Genomic DNA, 25,932 nt, shown 5'->3' with positions numbered 1-25,932 from the left:
CCAGACTAGTTAGCTCTAGGGCAGCTAGATCTCACCGCGAAGGAGGCCATTTTTGATATTGATTTAGTCGTGAGTTGAGAGGTACTGAAGCTCGCTGAGGTCCAGCGTTTAGTGTTCAGCCCAGGACGAGACTAGAATGCTTGGTGGGTGTAGAATAGTGGTGCAAAGCACGTGGGGAGGTTAAAATGGTGACTCACCGCCTTGAGAGTTACGGGTGGAAATGCGGCTGTTTATGGCCTCAGTAGGTGTCATTTTCGGCGTTAATTTCACAGGTCCTCACATTCTAGTTGTAAACTCTTTTATAGCAGTCTGACAGCCATATTTGGGTTAGTGACTCTTCTTGTCCTCCATCCACACTGCCATATGACGAGGATATAGCAAGGCCAACCTTTTGGAATTGTTGTAAGTATTTCATTTCTTCTCCTGCTATGGGAAGAAAGGGCCGGTGAGAATACTGGATACGAAGCTTTTCCTCCATGGCCAAACGTCCTTGACCTCCAGTTCAAGGATCTGATTCGGGGCTTCGCAAATCTTGATCCTGCCAAACGACTTTCTGCGCGTCAGGCTTGGGAAGTCTAATTTTTCGAAAAGTCCCAGCATACCCCTTTGTTCTCCTTCTGTGGAGAAACACATATACACCCCCATAAAAGCAGCGGCATCCGAACTAGGAAGTCACGCTGTGACCTGTGAAGAACACTTCGTAGATGTACTGCTTGCATTGTATGGAGTGATGTCTACTTCTGGCGGGTATCCGGGCAGAAATATCCGTTCATGAATATCAATAATCATAACCAAACACCGAGTAAACAGAAGACAATACATGGTATGAAATAATATTCTATAATCCCGCAATCCCACAATCAAGCCAAAAACCCCGTCCTCTTCCACCCATCAACATACGACCGCGCCACATCCGCTGAAACGGGACCCTGCGCTGCCAGTGTAGCCGAATGTTCCCTCGCCAACGTAGTATCAAGAATCAAGCCGCCACAGGACATGCGCTCGAAGTTCGAGTCGAGGAAGTCGATGAGCCGCGCAGCCGGGTTATCCGTCTCCATCTGCAGCGGCGAGCGACGGACGAGCTTTACCCACTCTGCGAAGGGGATAATGCGGTCCTTTGGGATGTCGAGGGCGTCACACAGCGTAGCGGACATCTCCTTCCACGGCTGGCCGACGGGGTTGTCGATGTGGTACACCGGGTAGGCTGCGTGGGCGCTGTCGTCGAGGTGCAGGAGGTCGACCATTGTGCCTGCGACGTCGTTGACGGGGACCCATTGGAGGATTCCGTCGAAGTCAGGCCAGGAACGGAGGGCTTGGGCGGACTTTACGAGGAAGGGGAAATGCTCGAGGGGGTTCCAGATGCCGCTTGTTCGGGAGCCAGTGATTTGGCCGGGGCGGATGACCATGGCGCGGAAGGTCTCCGGATTCTTATGGAGAGTCTCGTCAAGCATGCGCTCGCAGACCCATTTGGCCTCGCAGTAGCCGTTGTCTATTGTGGCGCCGAGCCGCATGCGCTCCTCGGGCACGCGTGTGTGGCCGGAGTGGCCGACGACACCGATGGAGGAGACGAATTGGAAGCCGATGCGGGGCTTATCCGGGCGGGAGCCGGCGGCACTGGCGAGGTCGAGGAGGTTCCGGAGCGTCTGGAACTGGGGCTCGAAGGAGGAGAGGGGGCGCTTCGTGCTCATTGGCCAGGCGTTGTGAATGATATGCGTGACGTTCTCGACGAGCCAGGTGTATTCGCTTGCAGGGAGGCCGAGCTGGGGCTGGGACGCTGTAGTTTGGAATACGCGCAGCTTTTGGAGGGCATCCGAGGAGATCTCGATTCCTCGTTTTGAGAAGGCTTCATCCTGGCGTGTCTCTGCTGCTGTGCCTGTGCGACGGTTGATACAGATGACGGACTGCACGGTAGGGTTCTCGGCCAGGTTGGCAACGATATGGGAACCTAGACTGCCTGTGGCACCTGTGACAACGACCACAGCTTTGCCACTCTCACTTTCCTTCTGCTTCTCATTTGATGGCGTCACAGAAAAGCCGGCAGTGTACGCGGCCACATATTCCTCTGCCTCCTTCTCGACAGCCTCGACATCTCGCAGCACAGCCTGCCCTTCAGCTTGGGTAGTAGGCTTCGGCAACCGCTCCAGCTGCCCTCCAGAAGCCGTCGCAAGAATCAGCTTCTCAAAATTGTGCTCGGGCAGCGTGCCATCCGTCCAGTCCACATGCCCGAAGCCGGCAGCGTGCAGGTCTCTCTCCCACACCTCTGGCGGCGCAATGGCATGCGGTCGTCCGTCATCAAATAGCCACCACCCCTCCAGAAGACCGAAGATGACATCAATCCAGGGCAGTGACTCAACCATTTCCAGGACCATCAGGAATCCGTCGTCGCGGAGTGCCACGCGGACCTGCTCTGCCGATGCCTTGAGACTATGCGTCGCGTGGATGGCGTTGCTGGCGATGACAATGTGCTGGCCGCGTAATTCTGGAGTGGGCTCCTTCTCAATATTGTGCACGGCAAACCGCATGAAGGGGTACTTTGCGCCGAACGTGCGGCGGGCATTGGCCACCATCGAGGGCGAGAGGTCAGTGAAGGTGTATTCGACGGGAATGTCCAGGGAGGCGAGGAAGGGGGCGAGCACAATGGTTGTACCGCCGGTACCGGCGCCCATTTCGAGAATCTTGAGCGGGTTCTCTTGCGTGATATCAGAGAGCTTCCGATCAACGAGACGTCCAATCACGTCACGCATGTTGGCGTAGTGCACCCGGTTGAGGGTGTAGTCGCAGTACAAACCCTTGACAAGCTCACGGCCTTCAGGAGAACCGAAGATAACACGGATACCATCGGTTTTCCCACTGAGAACGTCTGCGAGACGGAGGCCGGCGTAGTGAGTGAGAAGGTTGGCCACGGTGAGTTCGGGGTAGGTCTGCAGGAGTTCCTGGAGGATGACGTTGCTGGTCTGCTTAGGGAGAGGAATGCTTGTGCGGGTGATCTCGCCGGTGAAGGGATCGATATTGACCAGTCGAGCCACTTGTTCGAGAAACTGATACACGAATTCCATCATACGGCCATGCTGCGGCAGGAAGGGAACCCTAGGAAGCACCTGTCCCTCCGTTGCCGTGCGTAAAGGCCAACCCAGCTGCTCCATCGCGTCGATAACGAGGGCCGTGCACATGCGGTTAGAAGCAGCGACGGACTGGTCGAAGTTCTTCATTCCGTGGTTCCGGATGGCTTGGTCTGCGAGCATCTTGACGTCCCCAAAGCTGCCAAGAATGTCGGATTGAGAGAGCGAGAGGTTACTGACGGCGGGCGCCGAGCTGATAGCTTCCTTTGGCTTCGCCGGAGGGTCGACCTGTGAGGGTGGTGGTGAAGTATCCTGACTGGTTTCTGAGGCTGAGTCCTCACCCGGCGTGAAGACACCGTCGGACGAAGTTTGGCTGTCGTCGTCGTCATTATCGGCGTCGGTGTTTGAAGCAGGGCCGTAGAGAGAATCAGAGATGACCACGACAAATTTGCGCAGACTCGTCGCGTCCATTAAGGCTTCTTGGTCCAGTGTACACTTGAAGACGGTTTCGACTTCGCGCGCGACTTCCATGCCCATCAACGAGTCAATGCCAAAGTCAGCAAGCTCCGAGTCAAGCGTGATCTCGTCTGCCTCAATGCCCGAAATGTTGGCCACGAGTTTGCGGACATCGTCCGTGATATCTGGCCGGTCATTCTTTGACTTGGGCTTCTTCGTCTTGCTTGCCGTATCTCCGCCTGTGGGGAGCTCATGGGAGGGTGGAGACACTGCCGGGCTCTCGATAGTCAAGCTGGTCGCTTTGGAAGACTCATCGGCCCTGGATTTACTCCCCTTCACCAGCATGGTCTCGTCGGTTGTCAACCGATTGAGCAGTTTGCTCATCGACATCTTGGCCACGCGCGCATAGTGAATGCCCAACACAATATCTGTTAGTGTCCCGCTGACAGGATCGAAGATGAAAAGGTCAGTCAAAAAGACCTTATCTGACTGGCGACGGTGATGCGCAAGGACGTGGCAGACATCCGGCCTCTTCTGCTGGCGAGTAATGCGGGGCGAACGCATCATCATCTCAATACCCGTCGCGATATACATGTCTCCCGCAGGACGATCCGTCATGCAGTTGACGAACAGCCCGCCGACCTGACAGATACCGTCGATCAAGGCGACGTCCAGCCATGTCTCGCTGCTATGCTTCCGCGTAACGCGGCCGGCGCTTTCGTCTCCCCGGCCGACGACGCGCTGCAGCCCGCGGAAGATATCGCCGTAGTCGACGACGTCGCTGAAGGCACGGTAGACGTTGCGTCCTTGGATGATCTCCACCTCGTCGCTGGCGCTGGAGTCGTTGGCGAGGTCTAGGAGACCGGTGCATTGCTTGTGCGTGACGAGCCATTCGTAGCGTGCGAACTCGGCCTGGTATGCGGCCTCATCGGGCGAGCGAATGCGAATGCGTCCTTCGGCGTGTACGGTCGCTCCCTCCTTCGAGTTCGAGCTGGAGCTCGAGCTAATTATCTTCCAGGACCAGACAGTCTGGCTATCATCAAGAGCAGCAAGCTCTAGCCAGGCTGAGCGCGCATTATCAGCGCAGATAGGTACCTGATTGACCATGTCACACACGACGGGGAGTAGACCCTTCGACACCCACTCGGGCCGGAGGCTAAACAGGGCTTCAATGGCTATGTCTATTTCTAGTGTGGCAGGACAGATCGGTGCGGTCTGAGCGATAACGTGCGGCTTCAGATACTTCTGGTAGCGCTCCGTGCTGGTATTGATGCGGAAGAGAGCGTTACTCTGCTTACCCTTTCGGTCCTCGTCCTGGTAACCGACGAAGGTGAAGATGCCAGGTTCTGCTGCGCTGCCTGTTGTGGAGGCCGTCAAACCGGCCGCAGCAATAGCAAGAGACGGACGCTTGAGCTCGAGCCAGTGTCGCGACTTGTCGAATTGGTATGGGGGTAGGAGGAGGGAAGCATACTCGGCAGTCTGACGAGCGTGGTGCGCCCAGAAAGAGACTTGAAGGCCGTGCTTCCAGAGCGAAACAGTGGCATCAGTAAGTCCATCAAGACCCTTATCGTTGGTAAGCGATAGGGCCTGGAAGTGATGTCCAGGGGATGCACTGTTCCCAAGCGCGCGGCTCGCCATGAGAGTGATGGTAGAACTGGACCCAGCCTCCAGCCAGATGGCGGACGGATGCTCCTGGGCGAGGCGCTGAACGGCGTGATTGAAGAAGACGGGCCGCCTCATGTGGTCGGCGACGAACTGCGCAGTGAGCTTTCCATTGAACCTGGTCTCGGTAGCACGCTCGAGGGGGATGACGGGTTCTTGGAAGGAAACGGTTCGACCAACTTCCTCGAGCTTCGGGCGCAGGGGCTCGACGAGGGTCGAATGGAAGGCATTTGTGACATTTAGCTTCTTGTTGCGGACAGTAGGGCACTGCTTGGGAATCGTGTCGATGACTGCTTGGATGGCCTCACTCGATCCAGCAAGAGTGAAGCTGCGAGGGCCATTATAGCAGGCAATGCTGGCAGGATACTCACCACCGTAAACCTTATTAGCCGTCTCCAGAAGCTCGTGGATAACCGAATCGTCCGCCTCGACGGCCATCATGGCACCGGAGTCATCGCCCCAGGCGTCGCGCACCAGCTGCGCTCGGCCGGTGACAAGACGGATGGTATCTGGCAGGCTCAGGACGCCAGAGACACACAAGGCCGTGATTTCACCGAAGCTGTGGCCTACCACGGAAACGATCTTGCGAGTAGATATGCCTGAGTCTATCCAGCTCTGCGCACAGGCATACTGGAAGCAGAACAGAATTGTTTGCAGCTGAAGAGGGTCCACGAGCGGAGTGCGAGAGAAGATATCAGGGTAGATACTCTTCAGACCGAGTGACTGCACGACAGCATCACACTGGTCGAGATGATGGCGCAAGAGCGGCATACTCTCATACAAGTTGCGGTCCAAGCCCACGAAGGTCGAGACTTGACCCCCAAAGCAAAGAATCACAGGGGGCTCGGCCTTAACGGCGGCAACTCCACTGTCGGCTGGAGATGCAGCAGCGCGATTGAGCTTGTCAGTCAAATCCGCAACAGAGCGGGCACTGAAGATCAATCCCTGCGGCAGGGTGCGGTTGGACTTCTTGTTGACGTTGAACGAGACATCGGCCAAAAGTGGCGGCGTAGACCGGGAATTCAGGTACTCCTTCAACTTGGCAGCATAAGCACCGATACTACGTGCATCGTATCCAGTAATCCAGAAGGGGAACGACACCGGATTCGTATTCCTCCGAATGGGTGCAGAAGCCTGGCCCTGGGGGCTGTACGGCGACTGAGTCACGATCATCGAAGCGTTGGACCCGGAGGCACCGTAGTTGTTGATTAGGGCGGCCTTGTACTCTGCCGTCCACGGCTGCAGCGACGTTGAGACCCTGATCAGATCCGTGGCTTTGATGTGGTGGCTCATCTTGGTGAAACTAGCTTGTGGCGGGATGAAGCCTTCCTGCATCATGACGAGCACCTTCGCCAGAGAGACGATGCCCGATGCGCCCTCTGCGTGGCCGACATGTCCCTTTGCCGATCCCACAATCACGGGCTGCGTGCGATCTCCCAAGGCGAGGCGCACACTTTCATACTCCGCGGGATCACCTACGGGTGTCCCTGTGCCGTGGGCTTCAACCACTGAGATATCATCCGGGGTAAGGTTGGCTTTGTGCAAGACGTCGCCAAACAGCTGCGAGAGGGAGGGAGAATTGGGCACGAAGATCGGAGTACAATTCTGGTTCTGGTAGACCGCAGAGCTGGCGATAGTCCCCAGAATTGGGTTGCCGTCTCTAACAGCATCAGACATGCGCTTGAGGAAGACACAGCCAATGGCCTCGGCCCGGCAATAGCCATCTGCAAGCTCGTCAAACGGCTTGCACTGGCCGGTGGGACTCAAAAAGGTTGCCCCGGCCAGATTCTGGAACCACAGTGGGTTGGTCATCGTTGAGACACCCCCAGCTAGGGCTGCATTGCACTCGCCGGAGAGGAGGTTGGTGCAGGCAGTGTGGAGAGCCACCGTCGATGCAGAACACGCCGTGTCGAACATCATTGCCGGTCCTGTCCAGCCGAAGAAATGAGACACTTTCCCGGCAATAAAACTGCGCAGGTTGCCCGTCGCTGTGAAGGCGTTGGCCGGATGACAGGCGACATGATGCTCGTAGTCCCCAGTGCACCCACCCACATACACACCAACGTGCTGCCTGTCAAGAGAGCTACCAGGCCGACATGGCTTGCCGTCATTGGCGGCCGCTTGGACTTCTGAGAAGTAGCCCGACTGCTCGACTGCCTGGTAGGCCGCCTGCAGGTACAGCCGCTGTTGGGGGTCCATAGTCGATGATTCCCTGGGGCTGCGTTTGAAGAATTTGTGATCGAAGGCGTCAGAGTCACGGATGAAATTTCCGTACCACTTCCGAGACGGGTCCCAGTCGCCCTGGCGCCAGAGCGTCTCGAAGTTGAGGCGCTCCGGGGTGATTAGTTCGTGTTGCGACTCCCCTGTCTGCAGCATCCGGGTAAATTCGTCCGCGTCATCGGCTCCAGCGACTTTGATTGACAGACCGACAACCGCAATTGCATTGGTGTCAATAACGGGCTGGTATGGTGGTACCTTTGGAGACGCCTCGTCCAAATCGGCGAAGTGAAGCAAACGAGAAGACAAGCGCGGGACGAGAGATGGCGGGACAAATCGACCAGGGCCGAACGACACTGCAGATACGTTCTCGCCTGTTTCAAGGCACTGGGAGATGGTGCGATGCCAGTTGCACTGCTCGAGCAGGATAGATCGGATGGCGATTTCATGGAGTTTGCCGGCGCTGAGGCGTTCCCCACCTGCCGCGTTGGTATATGTAGGTAGTGAAGCTGCCGACGCGTCGGGGAACTGCAGGTCTGGCCGGCTCTGAACGAGCTCGACGAGAGACATAGTGTGCTGCTCAGCCTGAGGACTGTGGAAGTTGCCGCGCAGTCCGACTTGTGCGACGGTGATTCCAGCTGCCCGCAGCTGTTCGACGACACTCGCCGCCGTTCGCTCCACAGTCGTCACGGTGGCGCGGGTTTCATCATAGAGAACGGAGATGTAGGCGTCTGGAGAGAAATCGTTTAGAATTGCCGTCATCTTCGCTGACTGCTCCGGACTCTGCCATGACGTCGCGTAGGATTTGAATAAGCCCTGGCCGAGTTGATGGTTGGACGCCTCCTGTGCATCGATTAGGGCTCCTATCAACATCGCCAGACGGACTGCGACAGCCCCATACCGCTCTAATTCGCCTTGTGAGCTGGCACTGGCAACTGCAAACGCACTCAAAAGACCTGTACAGAACCCCAGCGTCTCCGCCTGTTCCGTATGCTTCTTTAGAAAGTCTGTCTGAAGGTCCGGCTCCGTCGAGCGAGCGCCCCCGTGCGACCACTGATTCCACTGCAGATATCGCCAATACTGCAGCAACTGCCCAATGACAACCAGTGGGGTGAGGACAATGCTTGGTAATGTATCAGTCTCTGGAGCGTCGTCTAGGCTCCCTTGCAGCCATGTCCCCAGCTGCCCGAGATGTGTCGGGCCAGGAACTGCGGCTGCAACTTCTGGCAGTTTCTGGGAAAGAGCATCCCAGTACTTTGGAAGGCCCGCTACCGTGTTGAGCATCCATTGTCTGACCGAGTCGTTTGGAACTGTGTGTTGGAGCTTAGACAAGGACTGGCGGTTGAAAGAAAGAGCCTGGGGCCCGAAGAGGAGGAGGGTAGGACGGGGCCTGGAGGCATCGCTTTGCGCAACACTCGCCATTGTTTGACAATGTGTAATGCGCATGAAGGGGTCAAGATTTATGCTGTGTTTAACAAGAGAGCGACTAGAGAGACAAAGGCTGCCCGGCCGCGGCTGTTGAAGGACTCTTCAAAGGGCTGGTGACAGTCAACCAGCCGAAATCAACAATCAAGGAGAAATCCGTCACGATGTCGCATCTTCACTGCCTCTGACGAAGGTCCCTGATAGGAGCTGCAGAAGTTAGTCCGAACGGGGCCGGGTCTTCGGCGAGTGCAGCGGGTTTGGCAGCTTCGTGTCGGCATGGTCTGTTGCCGTGGCCGGATTTGCCCATTTCGGATCCTCTGCAGCTTCGAAGCTTCGTCTGATTGCCTCCAGCGGCTCCCTTAGCGTGCCTTTGCCTTGGGAGGAAGTCAGGACGGGAAAAGTGGGCGCGTTGATCCGCCCATTGCGCCGTGGTGGGATGAGAAAGTCCGATCTCAGCGGTGGCGTTGTCCTCTTGAGGCTGACTGCGGAGCCCTGGCGTCTTTCACCGGCTCTGAGATGGCAAATGGACAAGTGCTGTGTGGTGTTTGGTTGTTGAAGTTCCCGCAGGGTGGACCCAATATTGGGCAAGACCACCTCAATTCGGGCCATGGTCTCCAACGCAGAGGTGGAGGAAGGGTTTGGGTGACACAAGGATCTGTGGACGGGTTGGATCGAGACTTTCGAATCGAGGTCTTCTTCATTGTGTCTCCGAACAGGATGTCCAAATCATGTCAAATGCCCGACATGCTTACGTTGGTTTCACGACTGACCCGATCAGCACCTTGAGTAACGTGAACGATTTTTTTTCGCCGAGCCACGACAAAATCATGCCAACACCCAGCTGTCATCACAAAAGTAATACGAGTCCGAGGCGAGGACATTTTTTCAATGTATAATTCCATTGGCCTGGTCAAAAAAAGGCTTTTATTGGCTGGCTCGCTGGATAGTGCTGAACACATCACTACTTCGAGCAGAACAACAGGTTGTACACAGTAAGTACTAGTACAGTACTAGTACGGTACTAGTACTAACCTTGTCGTCGGGCTCGGAGGATCACAGAACGACCCGTGGGCTGGCATGTCCATGTCAACAAGAAACAAAAGCTCGACAAGTCAGGATGTCCGAAAAAAATAACCTTTTTCTACTTTTTGAGGGTCCTACACGAAAGTTGGGACGGGAATTCTCAAGGTCTGCAGGCATGATACCAAATCTCTTCAGTTGTCGACCAGGAGAAGTTCGAAAGCTCCCAATTGGGACAATGGTGGGTCACGGGAGACGCTAAGCCCAAGACAGCCTCGCCAACACAACACGGGCACCTCCAGCACCTCCTGCACCTCCTGCACCAACACGAAGAGCAGCTCAGGACGCTCGCATCTTCATCGGCCAACACCCAAGCCACCGCTTCAATGACCACCCGAAAGCCTGCCAGGCTGAGTGGGTTTTTCTCCTGCTCTCTGCGAACCGTGTTGTACCTGCAGATCGATCAGCCTGATCATCCGTTTCCTCATTCGGTCCTCGGTTCGAAGGGGGGGCTTACACTGTGAGTGAACCTGGCGGACCATCTCCTCCACACTAAAGTCCCAGATCTTCTTCGTACGTGCCTCGATCTCTGCCTTACACCTGAGCGGGTCGCTCCCGGATCCAGAGTAGGCCCACTGGTAGATATCGCCAGTCTCCCGAGCGCTGCGAACCTGCCACTGTGAACGCTCATAGCACACTGCATTGTACACCTCAAATGCGACCTTGATCGCCGCGAATTTCAAACTAGGATGGAACCGTTTAGCCCCTTGGAGGTTCGTTCGCGCAGTCTCGAGCGCTGTGACGATTGCCAGACAGTCCTCAACCCCCATTCCCGCACCAGCGCCGTGGTGCGGACTGCTGGCGTGAGCAGCATCTCCGGCTAAACACACTCGGCCCCTGCAATATTCGGTCGCTGGGTCCTCGTACATGTCATAGAGCGCCCATTTGGTAAGACTCTCGGGCAGAAGGTCAATCATCTCCCGAGCAGGGGGGCTCCAGTCTGCGAAGGCGTCGACCACTTCCTGCCGAGTAGCAGGCGCAGTGAGTCTCTTCGGGTCGGGCCAAGGTTTTGGGTCTGTGACAAACACGGCCAGATTTGTGAGCGTAAAATTGGCCAGCTAAGTCCTCCTGTGAGCCAAGTGCTGTTCGTTGAGTAGGAGAAGTTTGCGCCTACAGGATAAGTCATGATATGCGCCTTTGGGCCCATTTGAAGGCACTGATTTCTGCCTCTGTCTTCGCCCAGGGCCGCGATAGCAGCTGTAATTGGCACTACAGCACGATAGGCGACTTTGTGAGAGTATCTTGGGTACGAGGCGGGATTCGATTCCCCCAACATGAGCTGTCTGGTTCGCGAGCGCAGCCCGTCGCAGCCGATAACTACTCAATGAGCCTCCTCGCAGTTGGAATGGAATCAAAGGGTACACACCTGCGTCTGCTTGTGCCTCACTGCCGTCTCCAAACCGGAGGACCACCTTAGTCTTCGTCTCGTCGTCGGTATAACTCTCCAAACATTTACCAAACTTAAGCACTCCCTCTGGTAGCTCGCCATTCAACTCTTCCAAAAAAGCCGCGCGCAGACACGTCCAATACCCCATGTCGTACGTCGACATCTGAAAGAGCAGAGACTCCGGCGCCTGGGCTTGCTCTTTGCTCTCTGGATGGAACCCGTCCCAGTATCGATTCTGCGGGTGTTCGTTTGGGCTGCCGACTCGCTCGAACGCTGCGATGATGCGAGGGCTCAGGCGCCGCATACAGTCCTGTGCGACGGCCGTGAAGGCCATTCCTGCCCCTATTTCAGGCAGCGTGTTCGCGCGCTCGTAGACGGTAACTCGCACTCCGCGGTGGATGAGGCCCAGGGCCATGATCGTGCCGATAAGACCACCCCCAATGATTGCAATCTCCAAGGGTTCCGTCCGGCCATCGTTCTCGCCGAGGCTCGTCGTGCTGCTTGAGAACGTGCTCTTCATCACTGTGGTGGCGACGATGGTCAGAATCGTTTCCAGTTCATGAAAGCTCTGTTATCGGCCCTTGCCCATGAATGTATGCTCTCCTCGACGTGAGGCACATTCAGCTGCGATTGACTTTCCAGACCGCACCCGTTGCCTTGGTCGCTTTGCTCGGGCTTACTTTTACGAGGTCCTGCAGCCTGTGGATCGACACGGCGATCGCGTGTCGATCGTAAGCTGCAGGACCTCGAGGTAAGGGGACGCTGCAGAGCCAAGCAAGCCACCATTCCCAATAACTCCGCTAGCTTTCGCCCAGTCACGGAGTAATAGGATACTCCGTCGTTGATTGACGTGTCTCCCCCGGTCCCCAGCGTTCGTGCTGATCGCGTCGATCAGCAATCAAGCGCCTTGGGTGGTACAATCTGCGTTCCTGCGGCCCTATGCTGCATGAACCTGATCACCAATTGTGCTTTCCATTCGCATTGAACTCTCAAAGACTCCTCGATCAGCGCGCCTTCCGTTGACTCAAACGGAGTTCGGGTACATACCGGACTTTCCCTTTCACCCAAGTGTATGCTCCAGCCGATAGTGGCAGCTCGATCCAGATCCTGGTTCAGGCCGGAAGGCGCCACCATCTGCGACAGCACCTGCAGCAATGACCATCACCAACGTGCCCCGTATCTCGGAAATTGTTGTCTTTCGGCCTGGAGGAAGTACACACGGCTTCCAGCCTCCTAACACCGGTGGATCGAGTGGCACTGGAAACATAAATCAAAGCAGACGGCTCAAAGGGACTCGGCTTGCATGAACTAAATCCCCGACACCGAGCTCCCTTCCTCGCAACTTCAACTCAGCTCTCCTCCCCGTCCCTCCTCCACTTTCAACAATATGCCGTGCGCAACTACCAACGACCTGGCCTCCGAGCCTATCGCCATTGTCGGCCTCAGCTGCAAACTCGCCGCGGAGGCCAGCAGCCCCCAGAAACTATGGGAGATGATAGCGGCAGGGAGGAGCGGCTGGAGTGAGATTCCTCCCTCCCGGTTCAACCTGCAGGGGGCATACCATCCCAAGACCGACAAGTTGAGTACTGTAAGCTTCATCATCATCCTGTGGATGAACCGTACTTAGGAGAACGTAGGTCAATGTCCGAGGCGGACACTTCTTGGAGCAAGACATTGGATTGTTTGACGCTCCGTTCTTCAGCTTTTCCGCAGAAGCAGCTTCTGTGCGTCTCGAGCCTTGGGTGTATAGAATGTGTCCAACTAACCAATCCAGACGCTGGACCCGCAATTTCGACTGCAACTAGAGACCGTCTACGAAGCTTTAGAGAACGGTCAGTTCATTTACTGACTATGTGAGCCTAGTCTAACACAGCATAGCTGGTATTACTCTGCCCGAGGTGGCCGGTTCCAACACGGCCGTCTATGCAGCGATGTTCGTCCGAGACTACCGCGACAACATGATCCGTGATGAAGATGATTTGCCTCGATTTCTACCCACCGGCACCGGTGATGCCATGTCGTCGAACCGTGTCTCCCATTTCTACGATCTACGAGGGCCCAGCTTCACTCTCGATACGGGCTGTTCCGGCGGCCTGGTGGCCTTCCACCAGGGCGTACAGAGCCTGCGGACAGGAGAGTCGGACATGTCCTTAATCTGCGGCTCTAACCTTTTCCTCAACCCAGATATGTTCAAGGCTATGGGGTCAGTGGGGTTACTATCCCCAGACGGCAAATCGTATGCATTTGATTCGCGTGCCAATGGGTTCGGCCGTGGAGAGGGCGTGGCAACACTCGTCATTAAACGGCTTTCCGACGCCATCGCCGCTGGTGACCCAATTCGAGCTGTTGTCCGTGAATCGGGACTCAATCAGGATGGCAAGACAGACACAATAACAACTCCCAGTGAAGAGGCGCAGGTCGCTCTCATGCGCCACTGTTACCAACGGGCAGGGCTGGATCCGCGCGACACGCAGTATTTCGAAGCCCACGGGACGGGGACAGCCACAGGAGACCCGATTGAGTGCCGAGCGATTGCTACTGTATTCAAGGACACCCGCAGCGTAGACGATCCGCTGAGAATAGGATCCGTCAAAACGAATATTGGACACACCGAGTCGGTCAGCGGGTTGGCCAGTCTGATCAAGGTGGTGCTGGCCCTTGAAAGAGGCCAGATCCCACCGAGTATTAATTTCGAGAAGCCGAATCCCAATCTCGCCCTGGAAGACTGGCGGCTGCGTGTGGTGAGAGAATTAGAGGAGTGGCCTGCTGGCCCTGGGGGTGTCCGCCGTGCCTCCATCAACAACTTCGGATATGGTGGTACGAATGCCCATGTCATTGTTGAAAATGCTGAGCCGTGGAGGCGTGCATCGCTGGTGAATGGACACACTGAGGCCGAAACGCCTCTCGACTCCCAGCTTCTGGTGTTCAGCGCGCGCGACGAGCAGGCTGGTCGCCGCACGATTTCGAATCTCAAGGAGTATCTCGAGGCGCGAGTGTCGTCCGAAGATCCGGAGAGCCTCTTGCAGAGTATCGCGTACACCCTCGGCCAGCGCCGTACACGGTTCCAATGGGTGTCTGCCTACCATGTTCCAGCGCGCAAGGGTCTCCAGGAGACTATCGCGGCGCTGGAATCCCCCAAGTTCAACCCACGTCGCACCAATAAAGTCCCTCGAGTGGGGTTCGTGTTTACCGGTCAAGGTGCACAGTGGTACGCCATGGGTCGTGAGCTCATTGCGGCCTACCCCGTGTATGAGGCATCACTCAAGGAGGCGGATGAGTACGTCAAAGCATTCGGTGCAGATTGGTCCGTTATCGAGGAACTCAGCCGAGAGGAAGAGTCTTCTCGCATCAACCAGGTTGAGCTGAGTACACCCCTCTGCGTGGCTGTGCAAATCTCTCTCGTCCGACTGTTAGAGTCCTGGGGTATCAAGCCTGTGGCCGTCACCAGCCATTCCAGTGGTGAAATCGCCGCTGCTTACGCCGTTGGAGCGCTCAGCTACCGGTCTGCCATGGCCGTCGCCTACCACCGGGCGGTTTTGGCCGGCGACAAGAGCCTTCGGGGGCCGACGAAGGGTGCTATGATTGCGGTGGGCATGGGGCTGGATGAGACTGAAAACTATCTTACACGGCTGACCGCTGACAATGGCGAAGTGGCAGTCGCATGTGTAAACAGCCCGTCCAGCATCACGGTCTCTGGTGATGAGAACGCAGTAATAGAGCTTGAGGCTCTGGCGAAGGAGGAGGGCATCTTCGCCCGCCGTCTAAAGGTCGAGACCGCTTTCCACTCCCACCACATGAGCCCTATTGCGGACCCCTACCGTGACGCTCTGCAAGGCCTCTCCTCTACGGCGAATGAGGATGAGGAGGACCAAGTTGCATTTTCTTCCCCAGTGACAGGAGGACGTGTTGGGGTTCTGTCGCAGCTGGCGGACCCCGACCACTGGGTCGACAGCCTGCTCCAACCCGTCCAGTTCGTCGACGCGTTCACTGATATGGTCCTGGGTGACCTGGACGCTTCTGGCACCAGTATCGACGCGATTATTGAGGTTGGTCCGCACACTGCCCTCGGCGGCCCCATTAAGCAGATCCTCGGACTCCCCGAGTTTGCGGACCTCAAAATCCCCTACTTCGGCACCTTGGTCCGCAACACGAGCGCCCTTGAGAGCATGCAGGCGCTGGCTGCCAGTCTGCTCACAGAAGGCTCGGTTGTCGATCTTGACGCCGTCAACTTCCCCCGCGGACGTCGTCCAGCCACTGTTCGTGTCCTGTCAGACCTGCCCTCCTACCCTTGGAGCAACCAGACGCGCCACTGGTTCGAGTCGCGATTCAACAAAGCCTTGCGAGAGCGTGAGCAGCCTCCTCATAACCTCCTTGGCGCTCTCGTGTTGGGAACAAACCTCAACAGCCCGACGTGGCGCCAGATCGTGAAGCCCAAGGACGCCCCCTGGCTGCGGGAGCACGTCGTTCAGGGTAATATTCTCTATCCCGGCGCTGGGTTTATGTGTCTTGCCATCGAGGCTATCAAGCAGCTTTCCGTAATTCAGGGCAAGACCCAGAAAATATCTGGATACCGACTCCGCAACGTAGATATCCTCCAAGCATTGGTCGTTCCGGAGCGAGATGAGGGCATTGAAATCCAGACTGCCCTCCGACCCGTCAACGAGAAGGAGATCGGGAGCCGTGGCTGGAGCGAGTTTGAGGTCTCCTCGATCACGGCTGATAATCAATGGACGATACATGCCCGGGGAATCATCACAACTGAGCTCGAGGATGCGCCAGATAAGACGGTCCCCAAGCCACGGCCGGCCGGCCTGATCGGCTACACAAGACTCTTCGAGCCAAAGGATCTCTACAAGACGCTGCGATCAACGGGCATCAACCACGGCAAGATCTTCCAGGCCATCACGGATATTGAGCAAGCCGGCAATAACAGCCGGGCTGACAGCAAGCTCTTCGTTCCCGATACAGCGATGGCAGTCGACCTCCCATACCAACCCATTGTGCATCCCACGACCCTGGATGCGGTCATCCAGACTCTCTATGCGCCGCTCCTTGGGGCCAATGACGACGAGGATGGTAAAGTCCCCCGCTCAGTCGGGAGCCTGTGGATCTCAAGCAGTATCAGCAATGCCCCCGGCCATGTCTTCAAGGCTTTCACCACCCTGCGCCACGCGGACGCGCAGACTCTCCGTGCCGACATCACGGTAGCGGACGATGAGGATACTACTGCACTACCAATCTTAGAGATAACGAATGCTGTCTGCCAGTCCCTTGGACGCAGCGCCTCCGGCGAGTCTTCCGACAACCAATGGGAGAAAGAGCCCTGTATGAAGCAAGAATGGGCCGCTGATCTGTCAATCGCCTCCGTGGCTGCACTCGCGCAACTCAAGGAAAAGTTGTCACATGAAGACGACCCCAAGGAAATCGCTCTGCTCCTCAATCTTCGCCGGGTCTGTCTTTACTTTATTTCAGATGCTCTGGCAGCCCTCTCGCCTGCTGAGATCGAGCAGCTCCCGAGCCACTTCGCCAAGTTCCACACCTGGATGCAGTTGCAGACAACACTAGCCGCCGAAGGGAAGCTGGCTGCCGACAGCGCGTCCTGGCTGGAGGACACTCCTGAGCAGCGCCGGGCGTTAATCGAGGAGGTTCGCAATGCCAGCATCAATGGAGAGACTGTGTGCCACCTTGGACCGCAGCTTGCGGCTATCCTTCGCGGCGAGGTGGCCGTCTTGGAGCTGCTGCAGGAAAACAACCTGCTCCTACGATACTATCGTGGGAGCCTCAAGGGTGACCGTTGCTCTGAACAGGCAGCAGAGGTCTTGCAGGCCCTGGTTCATAAGAATCCCCGTGCCAGGATCCTCGAGATTGGTGCTGGAACGGGTGCCCTCACTAACAAGGCACTGCGCAAGCTGGGCACGTCAGAGGATGGAAACCCCCTCGCGGAACTGTACCACTATACCGATATCTCGCATGTGTTCTTCCAGGCTGCCAAAGAGGAGTTCGCGGGTTGGAGTGATCTCCTCGCCTTTGACACGCTCGACATCGAGGCGGATCCCGCTGGTCAAGGGTTCGACCTCGGCAGTTATGACATTGTCGTTGCTGCTCAGGTGCTGTACGCTACTAAGTCGATGGCCACTACCATGTCCAATGTGCGGCAGCTGATGAAGCCTGGGGCGACTCTTGTTCTCGTCGAAACGACTCACGACCAAGTGGATCTGGCTTATGTCTTTGGCCTGCTCCCCGGCTGGTGGCATAGTGAAGAGCCTCAGCGCGCACTTACTCCCTCACTGACTGTTGACTTCTGGGACGAGACGCTGAAGGCAACTGGGTTTTCAGGCGTGGACTTCGAGGTCCGCGACTGTCAGAGCGACGATATGTACATGGTAAGCTTGATGACCTCCACTGCTGGGCCTGTTCCCAAGCCATCTCTTCAAGACGCGGATCCCATCGTCTTGGTAACACGTCGAGATGCTCCGGCTGAGCAGACTTGGCTCGAGGCGCTGCAGGCAAATCTCGAGAAGGCTGCACAGCTTTCTGAGGTGGTGGAGTTTGAGACTGCCCCCCCATCAGCTTACGCCGGCAAGGTTGTGCTCTTCGTTGGCGAGATCGATCAGCCACTCCTGCACACCCTGGACTTCACCGGGCTTACAGGCGTGCAGACAATGGTTATGCACAGCAAGGGCCTGCTATGGGTGACGCGAGGTGGTGCTGTGGAAAGTTCAAGGCCGGAGCTTGCGCTTGCGACTGGCTTCCTCCGCACGATGCGCCATGAATATGTTGACCGCAAATTCGTGACTCTGGATCTTGACCCTGCAGACCAGTTGTGGTCTGACAAGAGCGTGTCGGCAATCATTCAGGTCCTCACCTCCAGCTTTGGCACGTCGGAAGGCGCCGCTCTGCCTCCACCCTACGAGCTTGAGTATGCCGAGCGTCAGGGTGTGCTCCTCGTCCCTCGATTCTTCCGCGACGGGGCTAGAAACCGGGCCCTCAACCCCAAGTCTGTCGACTGGGCTGCTCCCAATGCCATTCCCAAAGAGCCCCTATTCCAGAAGGACCGTCCCCTAGTTCCGAAAGTCGGCGTCCCCGGTCTTCTGGACACCCTTGCCTTTGAGGACGATCCCGATGCGCCCACTGAAGGCAAGCGTTTCCCGCCGGATATGATTGAGATCGAGCCGCGCGCATACGGTGTCAACTTCCGTGACGTGATGGTGGCCATGGGTCAGCTCGAGGAGCGCGTCATGGGTCTTGACTGCTCGGGTGTTATCACTCGTGTCGGCAGTAGGGCTGCAGCCCATGGGTACGCCGTCGGTGACGAGGTTTTCTCCCTCCTCCGCGGTGGATATGGCAGCCGTGCACGCGTCGAGTGGACAAGCGCGATGCACATTCCCGCAGGTCTGAGCTTCGAGGACGCAGCGTCTCTACCGGTGCTGTTCTGCACTGTATATCTCGCCTTCTACAAGGTGGCGCGCCTGCAACGCGGCCAGACGGTGCTTATCCACGCCGGGGCTGGAGGAGTCGGACAGACTGCGATTCAATTTGCGAAGCTCATCGGCGCGGAGATCTACACCACGGTGGGATCACCAGAGAAGCGTGCCCTGGTCATGGAACAGTATGGCATCCCGGCCGATCGTATCTTCTCTAGCCGTGACACCTCCTTCGCTGCTGGGATCCTTGCCGCCACGAACGGGCGGGGTGTAGACGTTGTGCTTAACTCTCTCGCTGGTCCTCTTCTGCAGGAGAGCCTCAATGTTGTTGCAACGTTCGGCCATTTTGTCGAGATTGGCAAGCGCGACCTGGAGCAGAACAGCTACCTCGAGATGCGGCCCTTCTCCCGTCATATCTCTTTCTCGTCCTTTGACCTGCTCACCCTTGCGAAGCACCAGAAGGCGCTTGTGCACTCGGCCATGGCTGAAGTTGGGCGCCTCATTGAAGAAGGCGCACTGAAGCCCGTTCACCCTGTTACCACGTATGCTCTGAGCGATATCTCCAGGGCATTCCGTCTCCTCCAGGCCGGAAAACACACAGGGAAGGTCGTCCTCTCCGTCAGTCCGCAAGAGCAGGTTCCCGTGCTCCACCGAACTCAGAGCACCCGGCTTCGGTCCGATGCTTCGTACCTGATCGTTGGAGGAGCCGGTGGTCTCGGTCGGTCAATAGCGCACTGGCTCGTCGCTCACGGTGCTCGGAACCTCGTTATACTCTCGCGTAGCGCTGGCACCAACCCTGCAGCTGCTGCTCTAGTAGCTGAACTGAAGCCCCTGGGCTGCCGCGTGAAGCCCATCTCCTGCGACGTCTCCGACGCAGCCAATCTCGCTCGCGCCATGGAAGTTTCGTCCACGGAAGTCCCACCAATTCGTGGTGTCATCCAAGCGGCCATGGTCCTCCAGGACACTCTTATCGAGCGCATGTCGCTAGACGACTGGAACGCTGCTACAAAGTCCAAGATCAAGGGCAGCTGGAACCTGCATACCCATTTCAACACTGCTGACTCCCTTGACTTCTTCGTATTCTTCTCCTCCATGTCCGGCATCTACGGCAACGCCACGCAGTCCAACTACGGCGCGGGAAACACATATGAGGACGCCCTCGCCCACTGGCGCGTCTCACAGGGCCTCCCAGCCGTGGCACTAAACTTGGGGCCTGTCAAGGCCGTGGGATATGTCGCCGAGAATACCGGAATTACCGCGCGCATGACGAAGATGGGGCACTTCCCTGTCACGGAGGACCAGGTCCTCGGCGTGCTTGAGTCCGCCATCCTTTCCCCCTTCGACCGGCAGGTCGTCGTCGGCATGAACCAGGGCGCAGGGCCCCACTGGGACGTTGACGGCGAGTCCTTGCTCGGTCGGGACGCCCGTTTCCAGGCCATGAGGTACAAACAACGCTCGCAGGCGGCGCGAGACGGGGCCGGAGGTAGTGGTGCCGGGGGCGCCGCCACACTGGCGAGTCAGCTCGCAGTCGTCACGACCAAGCAGGAAGCCCAGACGCTGGTTGGGGAGGCGATTGCGCATAAACTGTCTGATATCTTCATGATCCCGGCGACGGATATCGATGCGTCGAAGCACCCGTCTGCGTATGGGGTGGACTCGCTTGTTGCGGTTGAGCTGCGCAATATGCTGGCGCTGCAGGCTGCGGCGGACGTGTCAATCTTCAATATCATGCAGAGTGCGTCGCTTGCGGCGTTGGCGCTGGAGGTCGCGATGAAGAGTACGCATATTGATGCGTCGCTCTTCAGGTCGTAGTGGTATGCGGGAGTGATGGTAGAGTTGCATCTCGGTGTGGTTATACAAGGAGCATGCTTTTGTTTGATGTCTTTGGATTGTTATGTTTTACTGGTTCCTATATACTAATAGCTACTTGATTTTATCTGTTCCAACCCAGCAAGTGTGTTATACTACTACTACTACTACTACTACTACTACTACTACTACTACTACTACTACTACTACTACTACTACTACTACTACTACTACTACTACTACCCTATTCAGTCAAATTGAGACCTATCAGCATTCTGTATTTCCCTGATTCCCTGAAATCCATGTGCATGAAGCATCTCTACCAGCCTCGACGATTCAAAGCAAGTAGTAACGATGATATACCTGTCGACCTACAGTAACCACAGATACCCTCACAGCAAACATTGCAGGCTACACAACAGCCCGCATAAACCTCCTCCACTCGCCATCCCGCTTCAACGCATTGAGATCATCCTCCGGAAAGCACACCATGATCATCACCGCGTTCCCCTCCGGCGGATGGAAATACAAACAACCCGGTATCGGCGCCGACGACGGCCGCCGCCCAAACCGTCTGGGGCCCAGGAGCGGCCCGAAATGCGCGGACTCGGCATCCTCGCCGCCCCCCTCGTTCGACAGGTTCGACGAGCACCCCTGGTCCGTGTCCGGGTTGCGCGGGGAGCCGTAGACGATGGTGCTCTTGTCCGGCGTGTTCGCGAGGAAGGTCGCGTAGCTGCGCAGGGCGTGCTCGTTGTTGACCTCCTGCAGCGCTCCCCGGAGCTGCGCGGCGATCTTCGACAGCGGCGCGGCGATCAGCTCCTGCAGCGTCATCTGCGCCACCGCGTGGTGGATCATATGGCCCAGGTATCCGGCGGGGATGCGCATTGCGGCGCGGCCGTCGACGGCGCGCGCCCATTTCGAGACTCTGGTCGCTGGGATCCCCCGCGCGACGCGGACGGTGCTGAGCCGCTTCCAGATCCACGCCGTCAGCGCGTCGTCCTCAGAGAAGAGCAGCTTCGTCCCCTCCATGGTGTTCTTGCGCAGGGTGGCCAGGCCCTGCAGCGAGATGCGGAACTCGGACCACTTGAAGGGGGACTTGGGCATGCTGGGCGCCCAGCCCTCGGGGCGGCGCAGGTAGCTGTAGTCGCGGACGGGTTCGCCGGGCGGGATTAGAGGTACGATGCGCGTGCGGTCGCGGTTGGCCTGGGCGATGTGCGCGGGGTCCAGGGTGTGGCCCTTCAGCAGGGCGGCCAGCATGCGGCCGATCTGGATGGTGCCGGCGGCGTCGATGAGGTTGTGGTGCGTGTGGAAGGTGAGGATGACGCCGCCGCGGATGAAGTTGACCTGCAGGGCGAAGACGGGGACGCGCTCGGTGAGGCCGTGGGGGGAGGGCAGGCCGGGGAAGGGCACGATGTGCTCGGCGGGCAGCACGGAGAGCGACGCGCCCGCGCGCAGGATCTGCGTGAACGAGGGCAGCAGCGACGAGCAGTCCTTGACGCGGACGATCTCGTTGCGCTCGCCGTCGTCGGGCCACGGCGCGGCGAAGTAGCGGCCGGTGGTGCCGGGGGGCCCGGGCTCGTGGACGACCTGTTCGCCGACGAGGGGGACCTGGCGGACGATCTCATCGATGGCTGCTCGGATGGAGGAAACGATGTCGTCCCGTGCAACGTCGGGAGCGACTTGGAAGCCCGCGGAGGCCTGGCTGTAGCCGTTGAGGAAGGGCAGCTGGGCGAGGACGTCCTGGTAGAGCGAGTCGTCGAGGGCTCCGTTTGTGGCCATTTCGAGGGATGGAGAGAGAGAAGAGTAGAATCGTATTGACGCTTGATCTGAATGATCTGAATTTATTTCCTCCAATCTGCAGCCACGGCTTCCGGAGTATCTCGACGCGGCCCGCAAAGCCCGCTGGAGTTTCGATACTCCGGCGAGGCTGATTTGTCGGTTTATAAGAGGGGCATTATTCGACAGCCGGTGTCTCTGCCCCCGGACATCCCACGATGCATCATTCGATCTGCTCCCTGCTCGGGCTCATCGTCCTGTGCGCTGCTGCCCAGGCCGACGGGGTCAATCTGACCTCGCTGTACGGGCTGGGCCTGTCCAACAGTGCCGAAATTCTGTACGCGTCCGACTCAGACTTCGAAGAGGAGACGACGCACCGGTGGACGCTGTACCATGCGCCCACTTACTACGGGGCCATCAAGCCCGCGACCGAGGCCGACATCCAGCACATCGTGCGCACATCCGTCGAGCACGACATTCCCTTTCTGGCAACGGGGGGCGGTCACGGGGTTACGAGAACCCTAGGGCGCCTGCAAAACGGGATCAGCATCGACCTCAGCAACTTCCAGACCGTCGAGCTCGATGAGGAGAACAGCTTCATTACCGTCGGCGGCGCAGCAACGTACCAGCAGACGTACGAGCCCATGTACCGCGCCGGCATGATGATGGCCATGGGCAACGCCCCCTGCGTCGGCGTCGTCGGAGCCGCACTCGGCGGTGCCGTGGGCATGTGGCAGGGCCTGTACGGCGTCGGCATCGACTCTCTGGTCTCGGTGCGTCTGGTCACCGCAACCGGCGACCTGGTCGTGGCCTCGCAGACGGAAAATGCAGAGCTGTTCTGGGCCATTCGCGGTGCAGGAGCGAACTTTGGCATCGTCACCTCGGCGACCTTCCAGCTGCAGGACGCTGTCAACAACGGCAATGTTGCAAGTACATCTTTTGTCTTTCCGGCGAAGCACAATGCATCGGTGTGGGAGGCTGTCCGGTCGTTCGACACCGAAATACCCGACGAGTTGGCCGTGACTGCCATTGCCTCCTTCAACCACACGGCTCAAGAACCCACTATCCTGGTGAACGTCAATTACTACGGCCCAGCCCTCGACGCAGCGCAGTACCTGCGCCCTTTTGAAGAGGCCGGACCGCTCGCTGCCATCCCAGTCACCCTCCCCTGGACGACACTGCAGCAGCTGTCTCTCTCTGTCGACGCAGCAGCATGCACGCCGGGCCAGTACGTAGCCGACTACTCGATTGCGCTGAAACAGACAGACGTGGACGCGTACGTCTCTGCTTTCAACGCCCTGACTGCCTTCTGGGAGGAGCACGAGGCCTTTGCCGGAGTGCTCGTCATCGACCGGTACCCGAACGCCGTGGCAAAGCGTGTTGCCGACGGCGAGACGGCGTATCCCCACCGTGAGGCTATCGCACACCTGTACGTACAGTTCCGTCGTCTTCTTTGCGCGATTCCAGTAGCTAATCTTTGCAGGTTAATAGAGAACCACTACCCAGACTCCTCGCTGGACGACTCGGTCAACGCCCTCATGCGCGAGACACGAGCTCGCTTCCAGGCGACCAGTGGCTTCGACGAGCTGTCTGTCTACGTCAACTTTGCGCAGGGCGACGAGGGAGCCGAGGCGTGGTACTCGTCTCGGAAGCTTGAGAGGCTGAAGGAGTTGAAGCGGGCGTGGGATCCGAATGAACTGTTTAGCTACAGTAATCCCATTCCCATCTAAGGCCATGACAGCTAAAATCGTAGCGTTTTTTCACCCGCCCATGAGACAGAGAGGCAGATATTTGTCGGCTACTGCCAGTATTTGAAGGGGAAAGCAGAACGATCTATTAGAACTCTAAAACAGTGCTTGAAGATGATGAAAAAGTAAGAATCCAGCAGAGACAGGAACCCCATATTTGTGTTCCTCCTCATAAAGAAATATGGGCAACTCCATTGCTTCGAGATCTAAATATCCCTTTGTTTACTTCTTCTACTGCATATTCATGCAGCTTCTTTTTTATCGATTGGCCTTTATGCAAACAGCCGGTATCAGCCTGATAATTTCTCCGGAATTCCGCTGCGGGCCGACAATATTCAGGTTAACTCGGTGATGGTGTAAACTAGAGTTTCTCCATCGATATATACCGAGGCTATCTCCCCTTGATGAGGGAAACAATGATCATTTGTTTCGCCTCTTTCTCCCAGGATGTTCCTATTAAGATCCACTCGAATAAATGAAGGAATGTTGTAGCCTTTTCTCGCAGTCCCATCGTGGCCTGGCATCCGGTTGGCATCTGCGTGTCGCTCATTTATACTCAGCGTTTATGCATGGTAAACTTAGTAAGCGGGGTTATGCTCGAAAGTGATACCACGTGATGCTATTTCCTCTTCCGGAATCCAGTGCGACAATCATCATCACGACACTCCCTGCTGACGATGCGAACAAGAGGCGATCTTCATTTGAAAGCGCTCAACCCCAGACCGCCGTCGACCAGCGTCAGCAGGGTCTCGGTGGTCTCGCCATTCATCCCTCCAGCTCGGCAGCTGGGAAAGGAAAGCATCGCGACTGGCCGAGCGGCTGAACTTTCTCACTCCCCGCCACGTGCTGGATCACAGGTGCAATTCTTCCAGGGCAGGGAAGCAACACTGCCAAGCCTGGACGAGATCGCGTCGAGAGAAGCAATTTCTGGAAGCCTCGGATGGGCAGCGCATGTGCTGACACCAGCCAAACGGGCGCCATTTTACTCCAATCGCAGCCCTGCACACCTCCTCGAGGGCACGCCAGGATGCGGGGTGCAATTTAAAATGCATTTTAGCGCGAGGAACCCCGGTCTGGGGTAGCAATGAGGCCTCTGGTGCCAGGGGCAGCCTTCATCCCGCGATAAATTCGCATTCCCCTGCCCATCATTCCTGTTTGGACTCTGTCCTGTCCTGCAGTCGATTCCATCCTCACGGAAGTGTCACGTTTCGATCTGTGACCCCCCCCCCGTCTGCTCCGATATTCTCCTCAATCACAAGCCCACCTGTCAACCTGTCCAACGCGCCGATCCACGATGCGTTTCAACGTCCCCCTCGTCCTGGCCGTCGCAGGCCTTGCGCAGGCCACTCCCGTCACCAATAACGACCTCGTCAAGCGCGACGCAGCCGCCGTCGTCGACGCCGTCACCACCATCTCGGACGCCACCGTCGAGCTCAACACCACCGTGTCCTCCTACGGTGGCGGCCTCCTGGGCACCGGCACGGCGCTGAAGATCCAGATCCAGGCGATCGGCCTGAGCAACGACATCAAGGACGCCATCTCGACGACCCAGGAGTCGAAGAACTTCACCACCGACGGGTCGATGGCCGTCTCCGAGGCCTTCCTCGACTTGCAGCCCACTATTGCCTCGTCCCTCGACACCTTCGTCCGCAAGAAGCCCGAGATTGATACTGGTCTGCTGGGGATCGGATCTCTGGCGTTCTTGGTCAAGGCGAATCTGGAAAACCTGAGGGACTTGGCGGGTCAGCTGGGCGAGGAAGTCACTGCGAAGCTTGCTCCTCCGTATAATGAGCTTGCGCCGACTATCTTGCAGCAGATTACGGATAAGTTCGACAAGACTATTGCAGTGTATTCTTAGGGTTGAGTACTCTGCGCCTGAGTTTTGTATG

The 25,932-nt window shown here is 57.4% G+C and overlaps 6 protein-coding genes across 6 annotated transcripts; 3 read left to right on the top strand and 3 right to left on the bottom strand.

Moving 5' to 3' along the window:
• Positions 1-650: 650 nt before the first annotated feature.
• On the bottom strand, positions 651-9,126 carry BJX67DRAFT_391214 (putative polyketide synthase; the record flags this gene model as incomplete). Its single annotated transcript, XM_071034743.1, has 2 exons — positions 651-8,796; positions 8,999-9,126. The coding sequence occupies 2 exons, from the start codon at positions 9,124-9,126 to the stop codon at positions 861-863; spliced, it is 8,064 nt and encodes a 2,687-aa protein (XP_070881529.1). The 3' UTR covers positions 651-860.
• Positions 9,127-10,033: 907 nt separating this feature from the next.
• BJX67DRAFT_375232 (putative salicylate hydroxylase) lies at positions 10,034-11,701 on the bottom strand (the record flags this gene model as incomplete). The annotated part of the gene is made up of 4 exons (XM_071031661.1): positions 10,034-10,156; positions 10,292-10,957; positions 11,014-11,216; positions 11,266-11,701. 4 exons carry the CDS (start codon positions 11,699-11,701, stop codon positions 10,034-10,036), a joined length of 1,428 nt encoding a protein of 475 aa, XP_070881528.1.
• Positions 11,702-12,547: 846 nt separating this feature from the next.
• BJX67DRAFT_296391 (uncharacterized protein) lies at positions 12,548-20,654 on the top strand. Its single transcript, XM_071026886.1, has 4 exons — positions 12,548-12,874; positions 12,924-13,010; positions 13,061-13,118; positions 13,165-20,654. The coding sequence occupies exons 1-4, from the start codon at positions 12,674-12,676 to the stop codon at positions 20,520-20,522; spliced, it is 7,704 nt and encodes a 2,567-aa protein (XP_070881527.1). The 5' UTR covers positions 12,548-12,673; the 3' UTR covers positions 20,523-20,654.
• A 276-nt stretch (positions 20,655-20,930) lies between these two features.
• BJX67DRAFT_391206 (uncharacterized protein) lies at positions 20,931-22,298 on the bottom strand (the record flags this gene model as incomplete). The annotated part of the gene is made up of 1 exon (XM_071034742.1): positions 20,931-22,298. One exon carries the CDS (start codon positions 22,296-22,298, stop codon positions 20,931-20,933), a length of 1,368 nt encoding a protein of 455 aa, XP_070881526.1.
• Positions 22,299-22,513: 215 nt separating this feature from the next.
• On the top strand, positions 22,514-24,025 carry BJX67DRAFT_391205 (FAD-binding oxidoreductase; the record flags this gene model as incomplete). Its single annotated transcript, XM_071034741.1, has 2 exons — positions 22,514-23,724; positions 23,779-24,025. 2 exons carry the CDS (start codon positions 22,514-22,516, stop codon positions 24,023-24,025), a joined length of 1,458 nt encoding a protein of 485 aa, XP_070881525.1.
• A 1,312-nt stretch (positions 24,026-25,337) lies between these two features.
• Positions 25,338-25,901, top strand: BJX67DRAFT_385566 (cell wall mannoprotein 1 family protein; the record flags this gene model as incomplete). Its single annotated transcript, XM_071033891.1, has 1 exon — positions 25,338-25,901. The coding sequence occupies one exon, from the start codon at positions 25,338-25,340 to the stop codon at positions 25,899-25,901; it is 564 nt and encodes a 187-aa protein (XP_070881524.1).
• Between the last annotated feature and the right edge of the window lie 31 nt (positions 25,902-25,932).

Source organism: Aspergillus lucknowensis (assembly GCF_044049455.1).
Source record: "Aspergillus lucknowensis strain CBS 449.75 chromosome Unknown BJX67scaffold_66, whole genome shotgun sequence".
Lineage (NCBI taxonomy): Eukaryota > Fungi > Ascomycota > Eurotiomycetes > Eurotiales > Aspergillaceae > Aspergillus > Aspergillus lucknowensis.
The sequence above is the reverse complement of the archived record's forward strand: the minus strand, read 5'-3'. Positions and strand labels throughout refer to the sequence as shown.